Genomic DNA, 23,501 nt, shown 5'->3' with positions numbered 1-23,501 from the left:
CCTCTCACATGAAAGTCCACTGGGTTTGAAGAGTGGACAATGCACAGGCCCACCTATCTGTGCGAACAAAGAAATTCTACTTGAAAGAAAGTGGGAGGCGACGAGGATTGAACCTGGGACACGAGGCTCTGATACCATGTAAAGAACCAATTCAACTCAAAAACTTAAGCTGGTGGATAAAGGCTTTTTAATGGTTTTTATATATCTCAACAAAAAGGTGAAGAGCATATACAGTAGATAGAGGCACAAATAGGGATCATTGTATTTATTTAAATGGCGGTAGATTTTAAGAAACATGTCGAGGAAGGTTTGAGGGAAATGTCAAATTGAAGTCGAAGACTCAACTTTTAAGAAACTTGTAGCAGAAGATTTAAGGGAATTGCCAAATTGAAGTCAAGACTCAAAACGCACTGATATTATGTTCCATGATGGAATGTAACTAAACTCAACAAAATCTATATCTGTTGAAGGTGAAGAGGCTTTTATTCATATTTATACACATCCAATTAACAGAATGATTATATAGATAGTCAGTGAATAACCTAATACTTGATGACCTCATCCCAACAACCTCTACCTATGTAGCAACCCAGAGCTAAGAGTTCCACCTAATACTCATCTTCTCCATGCCTGCTAGATAACGGGGTATCACAATATAGAGTTTAATCATACAATCTGATAATTTTAGCGTGATGCGTCATTCTTTCGGAAAAGAATTAGGTCCTTCGTGACTAGAGAGGGAATCCTAAATTGTCTTAATTCTTTTTTATCTTTAATCATCTTCTAATTAAATGTTGATGACTAAATAAAAATAACTAATAAAAGAGATCACTACTAACTAAAACTGAAGAATCATGTATACTAGAAACATAAACCAAAGAAACTATGGTTCTTCATTGGAAGGAGCAACTTTGGTTCTTGGTATCTTCAACACACATCTACAGAGACATCATCCTACTATTGTATGATACTCCTTTGAGTTGTTTCCCCTTTTTAATTTTCATTTGTTCCAAAATAAAATAAAACCATCCAATACTTGTGTGGGTATAGGGTATTATCTAATATGCAATCCTTAACATAAAGTAAATACAGTCACAATCCCTGATGAAATCGGGAGTATCTCAGAATTCAGGATCAAAATGTCTAATAGGTCTTTTACATGTAGCTTATATGCAACTTTTAATACTCCATGAAACTGCTATCTTAGCAAAATGTTTGTCAAAATTCATGGCAAATGGCTACAAACTTCTTCCGTGAAATGGCTTACCTTGTACGAGTCTCAAACAAAATAAGAAAAAATAGCATTTCCCCATTATAAAAACATGACGTCATCATCTTCATGTAGATGTATATGCCAATCTTTTTACTCAGCTCTGGTCTTTGCATCCTTTTGATCACCTTTTAACTTCTCAGGGACCTCCTTGTGCGAACTGGTGTATTCACTGTCGTATCTGCAGAGGTTTCTGATAATTCTTCTTCGGCTACGATATTTTCAGCACCTGACCCTTCGCATATCTCAGAGCGGCGGGTTTTAATCAGATAATGAGCCACAGATTTGAAACCCAGTTTTGTCACCTTATAAATACAAATCAAAAAGGAACAATTAATTTCAGAATGGAAATGAATCCTCTTATGTTCAAATTTCACATGACGGAATTTTGTACTTATCTCTCTTTATAAGCACTAAATATGTGGTGGAATCCAATTAAAATTTGTGAATATTTATGAAGAGAGATATAAACACAACCCTCTCCTCCTCAACACCTCCATCCCAAACCCCAAATGGCAAAAAGAAAAGAGAAGGGGAAACACTTTCTTGAAAGAATGTTGAAGCAAATATATGTACTCATTTATGATGACCTGCAATTATTTTTATCCCATACTCTGAAGTCTGAAGAAAATAGAACAAAAAGCAAATGTTAGATTGTGCAATAACTAACCTTCCTGTATATATTACTGGTAGGCATCCAACCTTCTTCCCTTCGACAACGACTGCAGTTGCAAATTCCCCGACAAGCCGGGCAAGTCCATTTGGGATCATGGTTTGCTTCTATCACATTTTCTCCATATCTACAAAACATCAATATAAAATGACTAGCATCAAACTTGACAGCATAAAAGAAGCAGCAGACACAAGGCAATATCTATACTTGTTAAGTTTTAGATGGAGCCACAGTATTTCATCACTGTGTGGTAATATAATAACAGACACCAGCATTTTTTGAAGTATTAATGAAAAGAGAAGTCCTTTTCAAAATCTGAACTGAACCTCGGCTTAAACAATGTTACCTCGTGTACAAGCAATCTCCACAGAGTTGCCCTTGAGATAATTCGCATTTGTTGCAACTGGTATGCTGACAAAGAGTTTTCTGCCTGCAAGAAAACAAATGATTTACCAAAAACTTCACCATGATCAAGGAAACAAGTATCATATGTGTTATGTAAGACTTGATGTGTCAACTTTATAGATTAACGACGAAAGGAACTGGATCTTAGTTCTTCAATCAAAACACCAATGCCTAAAACCATTTTCCCTGAGGCAAGATCATTGTAAAGGCATACAAGTACTAATTGCAGAAAAAAATGAGTAGCTAAATTGCAAGAGCCTTCTTATTCCAAGTTTCCAACTTATTGATATAACAGCAACAGAACCCATGATGTTGTAGATCAAACATGATGATCTCCTTTTATAAAATAAAATATGTCTATGTGCCAAGCATGTTAAAGAAAATTTGCAATCTAAAAATGCAACACAAGGGATGATAAAATGCTTCATGTAATGAAACTGGAATCTAGGGTGTATTACAATAGGAATATTTTGGAAATACAGGACATAAGTCAAAGAGAGGAAAGTTTTAATAAATGGAAACATAAATAAAACAGGGAGAAGACACGGCAATGTTCTAATGTAAGAATTCTGTATCTTCTTGTAACAATATAAGCTTCTGATTTCTTGTTTCAATAGAAATTATGTCATGTAGAAATTAGAAACTAATAAACCATACAAGGAAATCAATATATCACCTGCATTGATGGCATGACTCTCCCTTGACTGCATCATATATACGTTCCCCATCTTCATCATATCCATCTACATACAATTCCCAAATGGTTTCACAATCTCCCAGAAGCTTCTCATGCTCTTCAGTGTAAACTTCAGGGTTTCTACCTTCTGGTATAAAAATCTTTACTTCCTTCTCTTCCTTCTCTTCCTTAATAGATGAATGACGCTCATTATAGTCAACTGGGGCCACGCTCAATAATCTGTAACCCCATAAAATAAAAAAATTAGATTTACCAACCATAGCTACCAAAATTCAAACAACAAAAGAATTCAACTCTGGTAATAATGCAAAACCAAATTCTAAATCAGAAAATAAGTTTGAAAAAATTATCCCTTTTATTTTCTTTTATCTTTGTATTATATGTAATGGTAAGAGTGAGAAGAGGCAATGCTTCCATACTATCTAAGACACCAAATCAATCAGACCCCAAAGAAGTAATGACATTTTGTTGTAAATATTTGTTATTAGTATTTGTTGTATTGGGCCAAGCACATTAGGTCAAGTATTAGGGTTTTCATTCTCTATAAATAGAGACCTCTTTGTACAGATTATTAACACAATTCAATAATATTTCAAATACCCTTTTCTTTCAAGTTGGTATCAGAGCTCTCGATCCTGAGGGCCCTGCTTCCGCAATTACCGCTTCTCCTTTCCTCCTCTCGCCGCCCATCAGCCGCCACCGGAAATTTTTTTCGGGGACCTTTTTTGGACCGAGAGGACCTGTTTTCAAACCTTTTTTCTCTGATCTATCAGTCTGTGGACCTTTTACAATCAATTGACGGCCGGATCTCTCAAGAACAACTCAAACCCACTACTGTTCATCACTGGAACAGTACTTTCTGGTGACCGTTTGGACTCCGCTCAGCCACAGAAGGGACCGCCACCTCCGGACGACCTCACGGTAAAAATCCCAGCTCCGGCGGCCGCCGCACGCGCTCCCACGCGCTTCCACACTCCCGGCGAGTGAGGCCCACTTGCAAACACCTCCACCGGCGCGTGGAGGCGCGTGACTACTTCTTTCCAGCTCCGGTCAACGGCGTTCTGATCGTCTCTTCATCCTCTTTCTGGATCTGTGATTTTTTCTCAGATCGGACGTCGTTTGGTATTTTTTCCGTATTTTTTGGATACTTGGTGCTATTCTTTGACAAGTTTTGTGCAGTATGGCTTCTTCTCAAAGGAGTTCCTTTACCAAGTTTTCTGATGGTGCATCTTCTAGAAGAGATGATCGATGGTGTTCTTATTGTAAAAGAACAGGTCATATCAAAGATCTATGCTTTTGCCTCCATGGAAAGCAAACTGTCTTAGAAAAGATGGCAAGGTTGCGTGGTCAAGCGCATTTCGCTAGATGAGTTGGAACGGCTCTGAACCATTCTTGATTTTATGAGTAAGCCATCTGATACTAGTGCTTTGACTATGACTGGTATGAGCTCCAAAACTTATTCTTTCCTTTCTTCATGTATTGATTTTAAACATTCTTGGGTTGTTGATTCTGGTGCTACTGATCATATGGCTTGTTGTGCTGACTCCTTTACTTCTTATCATCCTACCATTAGAACTCATACAATAGCCGTAGCTGATGGCTCTCATACATCAGTTGCGGGTTCTGGTGACATAAACTTACAGCAGTCCTTACATCTTAAGGATGTTCTTCATGTTCCTAAACTCTCCACGAATCTTCTTTCTATTCATAAAATTACAAAAGATTTGAATTGTACTGTAACCTTCTATCCTACCCATTGTGTTTTTCAGGATCTCGCCACCGGGAAGACGATTGGTAGTGCTAAAAAGCAAGGTGGGTTGTACTATCTGGTGTCACAACCTCCTGCAAATAAAGTAACAGATCACATCTTGATGTCTCATGGTCAATCAACGGCTGATTCTTTGATTTGGCTTCATCATAAGCGCTTAGATCATCCTCCATTTAGTTTACTCAAATCTTTATTTCCGTCATTGTTTTTGTCTAAGTCTGTTGAGTCTTTTCATTGTGATGTTTGTGAATTTGCTAAGCATCATCGTGTGTCTTTTCCTTCTAGTATTACTAAGAGTGTTGAACCTTTTGATCTTATTCATTCTGATGTTTGGGGTCCCTCATGCTTCTGGAAATAGATGGTTTGTTTCTTTTATTGATGATTGCACTCGTGTAACTTGGGTGTACTTAATGCGTGAAAAGTCTGAGGTATCACAACTGTTCTTTCAATTTTATAAAATGGTTGAGACCCAGTTTGGTAAAAAAATCAAGAGACTAAGAACAGATAATGGTACTGAATATGTTAATCACAGTTTTTCCCAATTTATAAGAAATAACGGTATGATTCATGAACTTACTTGTGTTGACACCTCCCAACAGAATGGGGTTGCTGAAAGAAAAAATCGTCACCTTCTTGAAGTGGCTCGTGCATTAATGTTTCAGACACATGTACCCAAATACTATTGGGGAGATGCTATTCTTACTGCAGCATTCTTGATCAACCGTTTACCCATTCGAGTACTTGACCATGTAAGTCCTATTCACTCTATGACTTCTTTTTTCCCTTCTATTCCAACTATGAGTCTTCCTCCACGAGTGTTTGGGTGTGTTGCTTTTGTTCATATTCATAAACATCATCGCAGTAAGTTGGACCCTAGGGCTATTAAATGTGTTTTTCTTGGTTATGTTCCTGATAAGAAGGGCTACAAGTGCTATCACCCTAGTAGTAGGAAATTTTTTGTTTCTATGGATGTTACATTTCAGGAATTTGAGTCCTTTTTCCAAGGTCCTCATCTTCAGGGGGAGAATCCTTCACCAGAGATCTCATCACCTCCCTTCTTTGAGTTTGAATCTTCAGTGTCTACTCCTTTACCTGTGTCAGTGTATCCTCCTCTTGGTCCTGTTCCTCCTGTGAGTAATCCTCCTGTGACTGATTCTCCTGTGATTGATACATCAAGTACACCAGAGATACGGAAGATTATGACACCTGAGTTGGTATATCAAAGAAGGAAACAGCCCACATTGTCTCAGCAGCAACCTCAATCGTCTGAACCACTGGTAAGTCCTGAATCTCATATTTCTGATCATGATGTTAATACTTCTGATGACTTACCCATTACTACTGATTCTCATGATTTACCCATTGCTCTTAGAAAAGGAAAAAGAGCTTGTCCCAAGAAATCTTGTCCCTCCTGTCCCTCTTGTACTCAATACCCTATCTCCCATTTTGTTTCCTCTGCTAATCTTTCTGTGCAGCACAAAAGCTTTGTTTCAGCACTAGACTCTATTGCAATCCCAAAATCAGTACATGAAGCCTTGAAAGATAGGAATTGGGCTCAAGCCATGCAAGAGGAAATGAATGCGTTGGAGAAAAATAAAACATGGGAGGTTATTGATAGACCTAATGGAAAGAAAGCAGTAGGGTGCAGATGAGTTTATGCCCTGAAATATAATTCTGATGGAACTCTTGAGAGATACAAGGCTCGATTAGTTGCCAAAGGTTACACTCAAACCTATGGCATTGATTATGAAGAAACATTTGCTCCAGTTGCAAAGATGAATACGGTGAGAGTCTTGTTATCCCTTGCTGCCCATTACAATCGGGATATAAATCAATTTGATGTAAAAAATGCTTTCCTCAATGGTGAGTTAGAAGAAGAAGTCTACATGGAAATCTCGCCTGGTTTTGATTCTGTGAAGGGAGAAAATAAAGTTTATAGATTAAAAAAGGCCTTGTATGGATTGAAGCAGTCACCTCGTGCCTGGTTTGGAAGGTTTACTAAGGTTATGATGACCTTAGGATACAGACAGAGTCAAGGAGATCACACTCTTTTCTTCAAGCACTCCTATAATGGGAAGCTTACTGTGCTCCTTGTATATGTTGATGATATTATTATCACAGGTGATGATTTTGTGGAGAAACAGATTCTGCAAACACGGCTTGCCTCTGAGTTTGAAGTCAAAGACCTTGGGAAACTGAGATATTTCCTAGGATAGAAGTAGCTCATTCAAGGAAAGGAATTTTTATTAGCCAGAGGAAATATGTTCTTGATCTTCTCAAAGAAGCAGGAAAGCTCGGGTGTAAACCCTCTAATACTTCTATTGAGCAGAATCACAAGATAGGCTATGAAGAAGAGAGTCCTCCAGTTGATAAAGGACAATATCAACGGCTAGTTGGGAAATTGATATATCTGGCTCATACTAGACCAAACCTAGCTTATGCTGTTAGTGTTGTCAGTCAGTTTATGCACAATCCAAAGGAGAAACACATGCAGGCAGTAGAGAGACAGTATCTTAAAGCTACTCCTGGTAAATGATTGTTATTCCGACGTGATGGCAATCTCTTTTTAGAAGTTTACACTAATGCTGATTATGCTGGATCCGTGACTGACCGTCGTTCTACCACTGGTTACTGCATGTTTCTTTGCGGTAACTTGGTGACATGGAGAAGTAAGAAACAAGATGTGGTCGCCAGATCAAGTGCAGAAGCTGAATTTCGAGCTATGGCTCAAGGCATTTGTGAGTTACTGTGGCTGAAAATTATACTTGATGATCTCAAAATAAAATGTGAGGGACCTATGATGCTGCTATGTGACAATAAGTCCGCTATTTGTATAGCTCATAATCCAGTTCAACATGATCCACTAAACATATTGAGGTCGACCGCCATTTAATCAAAGAGAAACTTGATAGCGAGTTGATTACCACTCCATACATTCCCACTGGGTGTCAATTAGCTGATCTATTGACAAAAGGACTTCCTTCAGACAGATTTCAAGAACTTACTAGCAAGCTGGGAATGATAAATATCTATTCCTCAGCTTGAGGGGGAGTGTTGTAAATATTTGTTATTTTATTATTATTAATATTTGTTGTATTGGACCAAGCCCATTAGGTCAAGTATTAGGGTTTTCATTCTCTATAAATAGAGACCTCTTTGTCCAGATTATTAACACAATTCAATAATATTTCAAATACCCTTTTCTTTCAAGTCATTTCAAAATAGTTGTGGTACCAATGTCAAATTAGTAGTATCTTGTCTAAAAATCTTCACTCTTCGAATACCTTTAAGCAGTAAATACTTTTAAGTTCTAATCTTTCAATTAGTTTTAAAATTTTCATACACTAAGATACCATAACAATTAAATAAATGATAGGGTACTACCTATAATAGAAACCAAATTTTTACACACAAATAACTTAAAATTTTAAAGTCCATTCCATGTCTCACATCTGTATCATTTCCTACATTACAACAGAGATAACAAGAAAAAACAAAAAATGTGAAACACTTGCTCTCCTTTAGCTTCCACCGCCAACTTTGTCGTCACCAAACACAAACTGGAAGTGGGAGCTAACATTTTTTTTTTTGTATTTAAAAGCTAACATCTTTGAAGACAAAAAAACAAACCCATGAAATTTTTTTGCTCCTTTCACGTTTCATTTTCACCAAAACTTGTGTTAACAAAGTTAAAATACCTGGAAGAACGTCTTGAGGGTGATTGGCTGGGTGGTAAAGCTTTCATCTTCTTCTTGTCGTGTGAGTTTTTCTTTTGGTGCTTGAGCTTAAGAGAGAGGTCCAATAAGCCCAGCTTCTGCATTCTCTCCATGTTCTCTTTGATCCTTTGGTCCCTTATCTGCTCGTAGTGTGAAAAGTCACTTTCTTTTTTTGCCCTTTTGCTTCCTTCACTCTCAGTGTCACCATCTTTAAAATCAGAAGATTCTTCACTCTTTTTTCTCCGAGTGCCCATTTTCATTTTCTCTGTTGATGAAGAAGGTGTAGAGTCAGTGTGTGTGGTTCTGTGACTGTGACTGACTCAGTTATGGGGCTTTTTGTTTTGGCCAACAGTGAGAAGAGGAAATGGTGGGAAATCTAAGCCTATGGGAAATAGTAGCGGGATACACACAATTCACTAATCAAAAAGATTAATTTAAAAAATTTAGATTAAACTAACAGTTTACTCTTTTAAATATATTTGGATGGATGATAATCTGGACCAATACTTCAGGCCCAAAAATCGTCACAAGCCCACAAGACTGTGGTGAAGGATCCATTATCTGATAAAACTTCAAAGATATGCTTAGCAAGTAAAAAATGTGTAAATATGAGAAAGATGATTATACTTGGCTCTGAATTTAGACTAAGATTGTGCTCCGTTTGTAGTAGGTCTGGTCGGATAGGAATTAATTATATGCCACCAAATGACATGGTAAATTTTATGAATTAGGTATTTGAGAGTTTTTTAGAAGAGAAATAATGGAATAATAACTGAGAGATTTTCGGATATTTATCCCTTCACAACTCTAAATTTGTATCCCTTCAAATAAAGGAGTTTAGCATTTGATATGGACCTACTACATGCGAGATACAGAACCAAACCAATAAAGGTTCAAATGGCCCGGAAAACCCATTGTAATTGACCACAAAGGCAATCCATTTGTGGGATCTCATTTACTTGACTAACAAGACAAACATGACTTAACATGAAAGGAATCATCATTGTCGAGATCAATAGCTCAGACAAGTTGGCCACCACTTGAACCAAATGAACGAATGACAGCTCTAGCTTGCCACTACGTCTACTGAATCTAGCTTGACCCTAGGCTTGACCGCTAAGGAATAGCCTGAGAGATGTCATCCCTCTCCACTAATAAACAAGAACACCGTCATGTAAAAGGTGGTATGAAACAAAGGTGCTCTACACTATAAATACAGAGTCATTTAGCCCAGATATGATATTTCTCTTTGAATACTTTGACCATATTGAATATTGAACTGACTTGAGTGTCAGAATGCCATGCAGGTACCCCCAGTCTCCTCCAAATTGCCCAAATACTCAAAGTGCTCCAAACCATCTCGCCAAGCTTCCTAACATCTCGGCAATACACTGCTCAACTTTCTTTCTCTTCATCAACATCCTCTTTTCTCAACTGCGTGTATTAAAGCTCAGATCAATATTTATTAGACTGATCAGTAACCAAATGATAGAATAACATGTATATTTTGCTTGCCATTTTAATAATTTCATTTCATTATATTATCATATATTTATTTCCATTTTTTTAAATCTTTCAAACATATTGTTAAAGATTAATTTGATACTAATCTAGTTCTTTAAAAAACTTGACATGAAACTAGACTTTTAAATATTTAAAAACAACATCAAAATGATGCGTTATATGAAACACGAAACTTGATAGAAAAAACATTTATATGGATTATTTTGGTGTCAGTTTTTTTTCTTGAATATTTGTAGCATAAGTGACTTATCAAATGTTTATTGACTATTAAGTTTAATTAAATACCATTAAACAAATATTTAATTTTGACTGACATAAAAAAAATTTAAATCATTAAGAACAACTATACAAAGTTTGTTTAAAGAAAAAAAATATTAAATTTTAATAATAAAAAAATATCCTTATTAAAAAATTTGTGAATGGATGAGTGAATATTTATTCTCACTAAGTAGTTAACAATTATATATATATATATATATATATATATATATATATATATATATATATAAGAAAATTAGGGTGGATAGTTAACATTAGGATATATCTTTTAGGGATAAAAATCCAAACACGTTCAAGAACAATATTAAAACACACCTATTACATTTTTACTAAAAATTATTTTATATTAAATTTATATAATAACAAATGACAAATTTAAAATTAATCCATCATTTCATATAAATTACAAAATTTATAAAAATTAACTAATATAATAACTTTTTAGATAACTGTATTAAGAACGAGCGAGGCAAATTGACTCCAATAAAGGAGACAAGTGCGGTACCAGCGAGATTGAGTTGGCAATGTCTAAACTCTAAAGTCTTAACCCCATAATATAATATGAAGAGACATATGGTGCTGTGTCCCGAACATCGTACACGTTTTACCTTAAATAATACGCGAAACTGGAAATAGAAAACATTATAGTACTACTGAGGAGCATGAAAAAGTCTCAAATCCCAATGGTGAACGAATAAAGAATATTCACTAGATGCATTTTCTCGAGTCTCTAACAATACAAAAATCCCCATGGAAATGGGGTATGCCTTGACAAAGAAGCACAATGAATCCACAAAAATCATTGTTTCTGTACACGCCCTAAATCTAAGTTTTATACAGTTGACATGGCATTAGATACAAAACCAATCACCAAGTTCCCAAATCATTAGTTATGGCTCCTGTTCTTGTATCTGGAAAGGGTACAAGCCAGCAAAGCCATAAAACCAATGACACCAGACAAAAAAAACGTGTTATTCCCAATTTCATCTACAGCATATGCAGGCCACTATAACAGGTGATATGGAACTCTATACAGGTTGGTGAACATGCATATTCTCATGAACACTCAACACAACATTCCGTATCTCAGGGAAGATGGAGACAAGTAGAAGTTCCAGAATTGCATAAGCAAGTTGCTTCACACATATAGTAGACTGAAACGCAAGAAGGTAGAATTGTTAGTTTAGCAGAAAAATTTTCAAGCAGACAGAACAAAAATTAAGGCAAAAACACAAGAAAGAAATCTGCACCACACAGCAATGGGATGGGGATTTAACCTGACTAAAGTAATATATATCCCTGGCACAATGTCTGTATTGCTTATGCCCGATTAAGCTCACTAAAGTTGTTGGAGCTCCATCTGATAAGAACGGTGGAAACTTTATATGTCAGAGTCTGGTGATGTAAATTCTGAGAATGGAACAGCTATTTATTTCAACCATCCCAAGATTCTAAAGACCATATAAAGAACATGAAAATACAGTAACATTCAAAGACCTTCAGCCGCTAAGTTCACCAGAAAACCTCTCCTCAAGAGAATATTAAATGTAGATAAATCATGAATTTCAACTAATTAGTGATGATAAAAAAAAATATCCTTTCACATTTTCTGATGGTTGCAGAAATGGTACCCATAATTCAATTGCATTTTCAAATAACAAAAGATATATTAAGGAACAAAAAATTCCATAACTATATAAATAAGATGAGATATAACGTCCAAGTTATGTACAAGGTAAAAGAAATATATGCTATAACTTCATCCAACTACCACATTAAGTTTCAATTATTGCAAACTTGCAAGTACACTTACACGCCCTGTGTGGTCTAGTTATTCGTAAATAAATTATAGAAGTTGGTGCAATTTGAGCAATACATATGATTATTTGAAGTTTTAAATAACACAACAAAAGAACATTAAAAATTTGATGATCAACGATAAATTCTAGAATTATATAAATTTCTTCATTCATATCACTATGAAGTAATAACCAGATTAAACAATTTGAACATTTGACAAATTAACATATTACTTTTAGGCAATCAATTTGTAAAGAGAGTATATAGAAAGGGTCTAATTACAAGATAACTAAACATGGGGTGTGTTCACAACAAATAAGCCTTGAGATCTCTGTGCAAATGAGTAAAAGTAATTGGCGTGTTTGTGCACTCACCTTTGAAGACAGATGAAATATACAGGAAAGAAGAATAAATAAAACTTCGAAAGTGCAAGAATATCCATTAGTAACCAATCTCAAATTATTCAACATAGGACTCTACTGAAAATAAAACTAACCAAAAAGCAGTTTCTTGATGTCACTTGCTCTACGAGCAGCCTCAAGCTCTTCCTCAAAAGACCCCAACTGAGATTTGGTGATATTGCTTCCACCAGATCCTCTTATTGTAGGAGGCTTTTGGTCACTGCCACTACTACTTATCTGAGGAGTCCCTACTCTTAAAAAAAACGCACCACCAGGCCAGAGGACCTGAAAGGATGAGCAAACAACATGAAACATTTGCACACAACATGCAGTTGTTTGGTGTCTTTAGTTTGAGTGGAATGCACAATTGTTTACTACTCTTGGTACGGTACAAGATTGTTTATATGGCTTCTCTTAGGTGTACAGGTGAGTCGGATATTTTGTCCAATCATGGTATCTATTAACAGACAACCATTAGCCCATTACAACTATACCGTGCTCTAGATGCACACATCAGACAGAGAAGTGGTTATTTAATCAACCTATTGAGAATTAAGTCAAACCTAGTTTTTACTACTGTTAATTTGTATAAAAAGCTTCATTTCTCTGAGTTGGCATAAAATTGGCTCTGTACTTACATCTTGGACACATCGAATCCCTTGGGCAATACTGTCCTCTCTCCGGAGCCATTGAATCTGCCTTAGGAGCCAATCATCAATAGCATCTTCCATCACCAGCTGTAATATCTGTTTTGATATCCAGAAGACCTGTCTTCTGCAAGTACAGAAATGATAATATTATCAACTTCCAATCAACAGGTGCAGGGCAAGAGTCTAGATACGATTCTACAAGGAAATAGAGAAGGACTGTGTTACACACCAGGGTCTGCGCATTTACTCCAGGCACAGAAACCTTCCTAAAAGTGGCTATGGGAGATTCTAATCATATCGTTAGCGGCAACAATTAACATTTACTAGCTTTCATTAATAAAGGATTAGATTGTTATCAATTAACCCTGATCCCTATCAATCAACATTAGCATTTATTAGCTTTACCCTTTTTAGCATTTCAATTAGCATTAATAAAATGATTAGATTGATATCAATTGGTCCCAATTGGTATCGATTAGGATTACCATTTATTGGGTTTACCATTTAGTATTTAAATCCATGTTATAAAGGCCAAATGGAATAAACAAGAAGAAACTATTTCCTTCCTATTATTCTCTCATCCTTCCTCCCTGTTCCTTCTCTCTGTCATTTCTCTACTATTCTGCCCACTCTAAAACTACCCTTAACAGACTGAGAGAAGAAAAAGAGTGAAACACAGCCAAGGGGCTGGTTCGTGTGGTGTAACAAACCAGATTATATTCTACGAACGTTAGGTGCAATGCAAGCCTAGAAATGATTCTTGTCTCTAACAACATGCATAATCACATAATATTAGGTTCCATCAGAAGCTTATGCAAATTGATATAAGATTAAAATTTTAGACAATATATAGAGTTACAGACACAAGTTCAAGCAGTTACTTGACTTGAATTACAGAGCAACCAGATAGTGTAGTATACCTTAGCCAGCCTCTCTTCTTAAGCTGAAATATCTTGTCAACCAAATTCAAAACAGGGACACTCACGTTAGGTGGGGCCCACTGCAAAAATGAAAAATATCAAACTTATGAATATTCATAGTGTATTTTAAAACAAACAAAAAAGTTCTCATCAAAGAATGAAGAAAAACGGAAAGCAAAAAGATCCTGACAACATCCTGCTTTTGAAATTCCAAGTAAACTCTAGTCCTGCTTTCTTCTGGTTCTTAAATCATAATTCTTTCCCTTGGAATGAGAGAAGGTGAAAAGGAGGGGCTACAATACACCACTGAGAATGTTTTCCAAACATTTTCTGGAACACCAATATGTTTGCCCCCTGCTTCTCATTTTTAATTTATGAAAAAGAAACACTGGAAACAACTTCCGTCCTAAGGATTTGGTAAATATTTGGGGGAACAGGGACTTAAAGACCAGAACAAATCTATGAAAGCTAGGATGACAGATAATAGCTCAGCTTCCTCAAATATTTGGTGGATACATGCTGATGGGACAATCAAAAGCTCATGCAAGAAAGTAGAACTAGCTTTTAGCCAGCTCATGACTAAACTCAGTAAAAGTACAGATTCTTTTCATACTTTTTATTTGGAGGGATCACTATTTTTTCATAAAGGAAGGTAAGAGTGCAACAGAAGTATTAATGTTGAATGGTTTCATCATGTCTCAGTTATAAATGCTATTCCCAATCCCAAATTGGCCAAGTAGGCAGCATTCTAGTCAGCAGCCTGGTCCCAGAAACAATAAACAGCTAATAAATAATCTAAGCACATAACAATAGATAACAGAGAACCAGGTTTATCAATCATCAGTTAAAATGCAACGTGTAAACCAGAAAAGAAAAGCAAAGTCAGTTGACTACACAGACCTCTGGTGGCACTGGCACTCCAACTGGATCCTCCAAATTATCATGAACAAGAATGAAATTTGTAGCTGGAACATCATTACCAACCCTAGCTTCCACTGCCACATCATGCCTTCTGTCTAAATCTAAGTTGCCAGACTCTTCAGCACGATTTATAACCGTTGATGTGTCCTTCAAGATCGATGCTTTGTCAGAATGCCACCTATTATTTTGTGTTACTTCTCTATCAATATTCTCATGGCCAAAATTACTGTTCTTTTCACCTTCCTCATTATCAGAGCTTAACACACTTTCGGTAGGACTTAGCCTTGGAATACTTTTATCTATTTCATCTGCATTCCAGGACAAGTTGTGTGTGGTAGATGTAGAAGAACCTTCATTGAAGGGGGATGTTGAACCAACAACCTTCCGCATTAAACCATCTGAAACCCCTTTGAACTGGCGTACAATATCATCCACAGCATCATCTACATTGACTGTTAATATAAAAAATTCAAATGTTGTACTTGGAATTAATACCCACAAAAGCCAATAAAAATCTCCACATTTAAAAACCTTTTGCAAATTAGGATTAAATTCAAAAAATAAATATGCAATACCATTGAAAAACAAAGAAAGGACTGATTTTTGAATAAGAAAATGACATATTTATTTCAACACAATCCTCTTATAAGTAGCTATACAGCATTCCAGTCCACATTACAAAGAAAATAAAAGAAAAATCCCTTCATGCAAAAGTTTCTATAAACTAGAGGTAAATAAATTCATTGAAAGAGAATTTTCTATATTAACATAGTTTTGATTTCCAACTAAATAACTGCAGCTATTATAGACAAAGAAGAGCTATATTTAATTTCAACTAAAATGTTCAATCATATTATAGCTGCCTAGCCCTTTATTCTATCCTGTCCAACCTTTCCATCTCATGGGCTTGAATCCTCAAATAACAGAGAAGAGGTATACAAGAATGGTAGGTAAAGCAGGAAGCTTTTTCTCCCACTTCTATTCAATCTTTCTTTTTATTATATTTTAACTGTACCCAGACTTTTAAGTTTAAAAAACAGAACTGCCAATCAAAATTCCACTAACTCAAGAGAAGATTAACAGGAGAGGCCACCATACATAGAATAGCTACATCCTGAGTACTTAAACTGCATAATGACATAAAACTAAAATGTTAGAACCTAAAACTAGATACCTGCCAAGGTCTTCATCACTGAAGAAGATTTCCCAAAAGAGTAGTTCTTCAGGGGTAAAACAGAGAGGAAAAAAAACAGTTTGTTAGATTGTCAATTTTCGCATCCAAAAATTACCAAGAGAAATGATAACATGTAAGTTATGATAAGTAATAACAAGCAGATGCGCACCTTTGAGGAAGCACTAAAAAAGTCCCATACTTCATGTTGTTCTGCAACATTAGCTATTGACAGGAGATCCTGAAGCAAGACAGCATAATTTAAGCAAGGACATGATTATTTAAAAAGTACAAAAGGAAACTATGTCTTTAAAGAGGTTTATTTTTAGACAATGAACACCTGGAGATATTTATCAAGCTGAATGCAACGTTGATGCACAAAGGCGTCATCTGTGCTTGAGGAAAATATCCTTTTGGGAGGCAAATGTAATGTATAATTGGGAATATCTTTAAGATGCCGATGCAATCTCTCAAAATTCCTGTATCTGAATATCACCAAAAGTATTTATGATAAGGTCAAAGCACAGATATAAAGGTGAAAAAAAACAATTTTGAGACTTGAACATGTTTATTCTCTATGATAAGGCAGTTTAAACTCAAAATGGGGGAAACAGGAAAGAGAAAGATTAGAAAAAAAAAATCTAATTCAGTGATCCTGGCAGTTTATTTTATGGTTAGAACTTAAAACATTACGTCCTGTATATACCCAGTTCAATTAAATTGTCTGTAAAATTTCAAATTTTAGACAACGATAAATTGTTCACTCTCACTGCTATAAGAATGTATGAAAGAAGTAAACCTTCTTTTTACAAACCAAGTTCTATTTTGTGCATCAACAACTGCAATTGAATAGACAGCAAAACATGTGGATCCAAGTTTCTCAAAATATGCTCCCATAACCTGCAATGCTCCAGTAGAGAAAAAAACAATCAACAAGTACTCACAGTGAAATATGTGGAAGTCAAATCCATTCTGATTTATAAAGGGTATACCAGTATGCAAAATAGATTTTAAATCGATTTTTAGAATACTATATCTAAAACTTTTTTACAGCCAAAAGTGCATACCCGGCACCGGAGCTTAGGAAGCAATTGCACCTCTTTCCTAACAATCATGTCAGAAGAACTCTTTCCCCGAAATCCTTCACTGTGCCTCTCAAATTCAGGGTTGTACAACTCTGAAATTATGGAGCCTCCATCTTTATTAGGTAGGGTTTCCAAGGCAGAAGCACTGTTTGACCTCTTCAGCAGACTTTTATACCCATCAGAAGTAAGATCCCTAATACCCTTCCCTTTATCAACTCCAAGCTCTCCTTCAAAAGATAATTCCTTGTAAGGGTTTCGAGAAGATTCTGAACTATTTGTACTTCCAACATTTTTTACGGGATCTGAACCCAAAGCATGCATTGGTGGCGGAGAAGACTTCCCTTCTGCAACTGCATACTTTCCAAGTTCACTCACCAATGTTTCATGAGCCAATTTTCTATAAGGTAGTGAACTGTCAATGGGAGGATTCTTTGCAGGAACATCCTGAATGCCAGTTTTGATAACTTTGTTCTCTTTCCTTTTGTAATTCCTTCCTTTTGTCCACATGTTCTCAAGATTCTCAGGCATAAGAATTTCAGTTCTCCTCTGAGTTGCAACCTCCAACAACTGAGCCCAATCAGCATGTCTGACCTGCAAAGGTTCTTGACGGAGTGTGTTAAATTGTAATGATGTATCTCCCTTATCACTCGTTTTAGCCACTTTAATATCAGTTCCTTGATTTAGAGATGAATGTTTATCGGAGGCCCTGATATTGTCATGTTCACCCCCATTAGCAAAAGAATGACCATGATGATGACTTGCTACATTAGTTGACTGATCACCACCCATCCATTTTGCACCATCATCATTAAGGAGAAGTAGAAGGGATTCAATCAGCTCATTAATATACCTGATCATAAAGATAAATATATTATTATGAATGGGAATTGCAATAAATATAAAGAAACATAGTTAAAATGCTATTACAATTTCCAGTCTCATAGATGACAACGTGATATGTTTATTTCAGAAATTAGGAAGCAAATATTTTCTAAAATACTTGTGCATTGAAATGTTATCAGTTGTCTCTATTAAACAATATGTTTTGCTCTTTTAAACCTATTTATAAATCTTTTATTTAGGAATTGTTCTTTGATGAAACAGGAGGGTTTAACAGATGATAGATGGGAAAAGCCCAAACCCATTGTTTCAAAATGGAAACATAATAATTAGGATTAGTCGATTAGTACATTTTAGATTTAATCCATACATATCTAATCCCCAGGTAATAATTCACAGCCCCTTAAGTTCTGTACCATTTTTCTTGCATACTCAAAGACTCATCACTAAACTACTAATACCCTAAATCCCATAACATTTCCCCTCACACTCTGCTTTGACATTCAAAATATATTAAAACTTTTCTGTCCAGTAGCTACCCTTTCACCTCTCAACCTCCAAGCTTATCATCCATAACCTCCCACTTTTTCTAGCCTCGTAGTTGCAAATCTACAACTTCAAAAGCATACAGCCAGAACAGAATCATGGCAGGGAGGTTTTCTTGTGTTGGTTGAGTAAAGTATGTGGAAAATTTGGAATGAAAATCACTTTACACTTGCTTGATATAATTTCCATTCCGTCCTCTATTTTGCAACTTTCCACTTTCCACCTGCTTAACCATGCAGGCCCAAACTATGGTTTCAACCAAGAACAATAAAAAAAAAATACCCCCCACCCCCTAGAAAACACACAAAAGTTTAAAAAGTAGTATTTAAACCTTGAATATAGTGCAGCAACCCTTCCATAGAGTAGATATTGTTAAGATCCCCTCACCCCCCCGAAATGAATTATTACAAAAATTAATATAAGACAAAGTATTCAACAACATACCCAGGGCTTGCCAAATTCATAATAGGCTGCATTACCAAGCAAGTTAAAAGTTCCCGAGCAATAGAACGAACCACAGGACACTGAGCTTCTCGTTGCCTCAGTACTATAGCTAAAACTGCACTCATTAGCCGCTGAAGAACCTACAAGAAGAGCATTCATTAGATAAGATACGAAACATAATTCTCAAAAGAAACGTATATAACATCAGGACACTCCACTCACACCTTGTACTCACTCTCAGGAGATATTAGTGCCGGATGAAGCTCCTTAGAATTCAACAGATTGAATTTCAATCTTTCATCCCTCTCATCAGAAGATAATGTTTTCATAACATCAACACCTATAGTAGCTTGATTTCTTCTGAAAAGTTCTAAGTGATCACCTATTAAATTAACTAAATCCCTGTAATGTGAGTGAAACATAAGACAATTAGTAGTTTTTCTAATACTTTCCGTCTGGCAGCAAATATAAGAGAGGGAAAACAAGATACCTTGTCAGCAAGTCAACAAGGTTTATCTCTTTAACTCTTCCTGATATTTCACCGAGAACATCCATGATTATTGCACGTATCTGCTCAGGAAACTCCCTATCGGGAGTAATTTCCGAGTACCACAAATCAACCACGAAATCCTTCAATATCTTATCAACGAAATCACTCATTGCAGCCTCCACAACAGGAGAACCAATTTTCCTCTTCCATTTCGCAGGGGGAGGCGAACTGGAGAGGCGTGGATCATTCAGAGACAACTGTTTTTTCTCCAAATGAGATAGATAAGTCTGTGCTCTAGGCTGTTTAACCTTCCAACGGAACTCCACCTTATTGAAAAAAATACGCAGTGCAGAAACAAAAAGGATTGACATGGGTACATTCATCCACATTGATTTACTTGTATCTGTGACAGATAATCATCATATAAAACATGAGTACCCAAAAAAAAAAAAATAGCAGGCCACTTGAATGAAAATCATAATATATTATTCCTTGTTTTAGAGATGGCGGGCCTAGAGTAGTGGTAATAATGCTCCTTTGTAACTGAAAGGTCATGGGTTCGAATCCAAGAAACAATCTCATACAAGGGTAAGGCAGCATTACAAGAATTTCCGTCACCACACCCTCACTAGTCCGAGTTGAACGGGAAGTGGTTTTCTATTATTCCTTGTTTCCTTTTAACAAAGACAGGAACACCCCATTTGAAGTCACAACTAAAACCATAATGAATAGTCAAACTAGAGTCAACCCCCAAAACATATAGGCACTTAAACAATCACAGTAAGTTCAGTTCATCTATGAAATTCCATACTAATTCATCACTATTACCAATGAGCTAAAGCAGCAATGATAAAGATTATGCAAGCAAAATTGATAAACCTCGAGCTACCAATTCTAAATTCACAAGATTCGTTAGGAGTTAGTAAACATAGATATTGAGAAATCAAATGAAGTGAAAGAAAAATTGGAAGAATCACTTACGAGTTAGGAAATAGGAAACGGCGAATATAGAGAGGGCCCACCAGAGAGTGCGAACCTTGGCTTCTTGGATCAGATCATACACACTCTCCATGGGCTTCATCCTATTTCTAGGACTTGACCAATTTTTTCTGTAAGAATCTCAAGAGACAACACCGACAGAGAATCACGGACAACCTAGATGTTCGGTTTGATTTTTCACTCTTGATTCCTTCGAGGGTTTTCAAGCAACAATAACAACTGGAATTTGATATCGAACACCTAGATATTAATATTCTTTATGAGTCGTGAGTTGGTCCTCTCCTTAAAGAATCAATTCAACATGCCCAAACTTCGAATTGGAGATGACGGGGATAATGATAACGTGCGCGACATGTCCTGTTTCGTATTAGAATTTGTACTTCTCGTTCCAACAATATTTCGGTAATGTAAATTATATTTGTTTTTCTTTCTTTTTTTCATTTAATAGGTAACGTCCGATTAATAAATATTTTTATTAGTTTTCTTTATTCTTTTTAACGAATCTTGTCAAACTAATACCCCGCCTTCAAATTGGTAAAATCGGATATTTTAATGTTTAGTTAAAATTTATTTAATTTTAAGTAAATATAGGGTGATTGACGCTGATTAAAATAAATATTATAATAATTTAGCCCTCGTATCAAAATATTTCACTCCCCCGTCCTTATTAGACCATTAATTGAGTTATATACTTGAATACATGACTTAAAGTGACATTAAAATACTTAACTATCTTGCACGAATTAAATGGTGGTAGCTCATTTGGTGTGTAGGAGTTAAATAGATGGGGATGAAAACATATATTTGAATGTCTCCAGTAATACTTTTGGAAAGGGTTTAAAGTCTTAATTCTGAATCCGCCTCGAATCAGATTAATTGCAAAACAATGAACCGATTGAAATATTTTAAAAAAGTATCTTGCACGAGCTGGTTCTTTTTTTTTTTAATAAAACTCTCATCTCAGCCAAAAGCAATGTCTTATATACTCGAGTACTCCTTCGAATAGGAGTTAAAATTTTGTGCAATCACCCAAAAATCTTGCTGAAATCAATCGGTCCTTCCTTGTTCATCATCCGTCTCTTTTTCTTCAATCGATTGGAATCACATTTAGGTATGTATTTAGATTTTTCTTATGAAACCTAACCGAAATTCCCCCTTTTTTATTGAATTTTTACTTTCTTTGTTAGATTTTTGGGTTGTTTGTTTGATTTTTAATTTCGATTTTGTTATGAACCTTGGGTTTTGAATTTCATTTTTTTTGGACGATTTCTTCACTATTTTGTTGGTTTTTTATTATGTTATGTTTTGTGTTGTTGATTAATTTTTATTTTTATGTGCTTTTGCAGGTTTGCAATTGAAATTCATGGCTGAAAGACATCCTTCAAAGAGAATCACGACAAAAAAAAAAAAAAAATCTAAGCCCAAATATGACGGGTCATTGTCATCTAGGCCAGCTGAGGAAGAGATTCTGAATATGCCATTTGGTTACTTGTTTAACCATGATCCGATGGCACATGCTCGCTTTGTGAAGGACTTTATGAGCAGAGGGATATGCAAGTCGAAGTCGTTGAATTTGGCATTTTTCTTGACAAAGGGTTTCAACATAGTCACCCTGTTGGAGCAGGCACACCTAAGGGTGCTTGCAGATATGGAGTGCCCATATTCTGAGGTTATGGTCAGGGCATTTTGCAGACGCTAATTGCTGGGGCAACGAATACTACAACATTTACTATAACATGGGCGCTGTCGTCATTGCTGAATAATCGCCCTGCTTTGAAGAAAGTTCAACATTAATAGATTAGTATACCTTCAAGTTGTAGTTAAAGAGACATTGCGAGTGTATCCGACTGGGCCACTCTCAGCCCCCATGAATTCACAAAGAATTGTACCTTAGGTGGGTACTATATCGAGCCTATTCGAATGATTTTAGGAGGGTTTTCGCTGAATTTTTTTCTGAATTTTTGCCCCTCACAAAAAAAATTTGTGGCTCCGCCGCCACTGATTTTAATACTATTAGAAATTAAACTAACTTGTTTATTTATCCGTATTTTATTTGTATAAAATATTACTAATTAATCTAATATAAAAAGGTTTGGGGCACAACAACTATTTCTCAGGCGGGTCCAAAGAGAAGCCCGTGGCAGGAGACCACTACCAATGAGCTAAGTTACTCCAACTGTAGCAAGTAGATCTGACACCATGTCTCGATCCAAAACCTTAAGGCATTGGATTCATGGGTCCTTCTACTTATATACTCTTCACTTAGCTCATTACCAACTAATGTGGGACTCAGCACACTTGAATATCCCAACAATCTCCCCCTCAAGTGTGAAACCCACCATTGATATGCTCCCCCTCAACCGAGTACCACAAGCGCAAAGTACTCGACCCTCCTCCTAGCCAATCATCAGGCTAGCTCGAGCCTAACCCGGCTTTGATACCAATGTCAGGCGGGTCTAAAGGGAAGCCCGTAGCAGGAGACCACCACCAATGAGCTAAGCTACTTCAACCGTAGCAAGTGGATCCGACACCATATCTCAACCCAAAACCTTAAGGGGGTGTTTGGTTCAAGTTTTTGGAGAGGATTACCGGTAATCCTTTTTTGGTAAATGTAATTACCACGTTTGGTAGAAGGAATAAATTACGATTCCCGGATATCCAAGGATTACCGGTAATTTGATTTATAAAGAAAAGTCACTATTCAGATTACCAAAAATAATATGGTAATTCGGAATACCAATCAGAATACCAAGTAAAAGGAAAGCACAACAATAAATTTTGAGAAAAATACCCCAATACACATAAAAATCTAGACCCAATCTATCAATTACAAAAGTAAAAATAGTTTGGGGTTATTTTTGTAAAATAACCTCATATTCTAAGTCATATTTCGTTCTAAACC

At 36.0% G+C, this 23,501-nt stretch overlaps 2 protein-coding genes across 2 annotated transcripts; both read right to left on the bottom strand.

Annotated features, from left to right (window-relative positions):
• Window positions 1-1,330: 1,330 nt before the first annotated feature.
• Window positions 1,331-8,789, bottom strand: LOC133315767 (uncharacterized). The gene is made up of 5 exons (XM_061517429.1): window positions 8,512-8,789; window positions 3,025-3,264; window positions 2,290-2,373; window positions 1,941-2,070; window positions 1,331-1,575 (listed from the first exon to the last, which is right to left on the bottom strand). The coding sequence occupies exons 1-5, from the start codon at window positions 8,787-8,789 to the stop codon at window positions 1,402-1,404; spliced, it is 906 nt and encodes a 301-aa protein (XP_061373413.1). The 3' UTR covers window positions 1,331-1,401.
• Window positions 8,790-11,059: 2,270 nt separating this feature from the next.
• On the bottom strand, window positions 11,060-20,929 carry LOC133315776 (uncharacterized). The gene is made up of 15 exons (XM_061517438.1): window positions 20,582-20,929; window positions 19,601-20,003; window positions 19,335-19,512; window positions 19,111-19,250; window positions 17,263-18,130; window positions 16,995-17,095; window positions 16,536-16,680; window positions 16,368-16,436; window positions 16,199-16,244; window positions 15,004-15,476; window positions 14,104-14,183; window positions 13,172-13,307; window positions 12,629-12,818; window positions 11,610-11,692; window positions 11,060-11,486 (listed from the first exon to the last, which is right to left on the bottom strand). Exons 1-15 carry the CDS (start codon window positions 20,679-20,681, stop codon window positions 11,361-11,363), a joined length of 3,138 nt encoding a protein of 1,045 aa, XP_061373422.1. The 5' UTR covers window positions 20,682-20,929; the 3' UTR covers window positions 11,060-11,360.
• Between the last annotated feature and the right edge of the window lie 2,572 nt (window positions 20,930-23,501).

Source organism: Gastrolobium bilobum, unplaced genomic scaffold (assembly GCF_033153095.1).
Source record: "Gastrolobium bilobum isolate Gb01-03AN ecotype WA unplaced genomic scaffold, APGP_CSIRO_Gbil_v1 utg10138, whole genome shotgun sequence".
Lineage (NCBI taxonomy): Eukaryota > Viridiplantae > Streptophyta > Magnoliopsida > Fabales > Fabaceae > Gastrolobium > Gastrolobium bilobum.
Note: the sequence above shows the minus strand (reverse complement) of the source record. Positions and strands in the feature narration are given on the sequence as shown.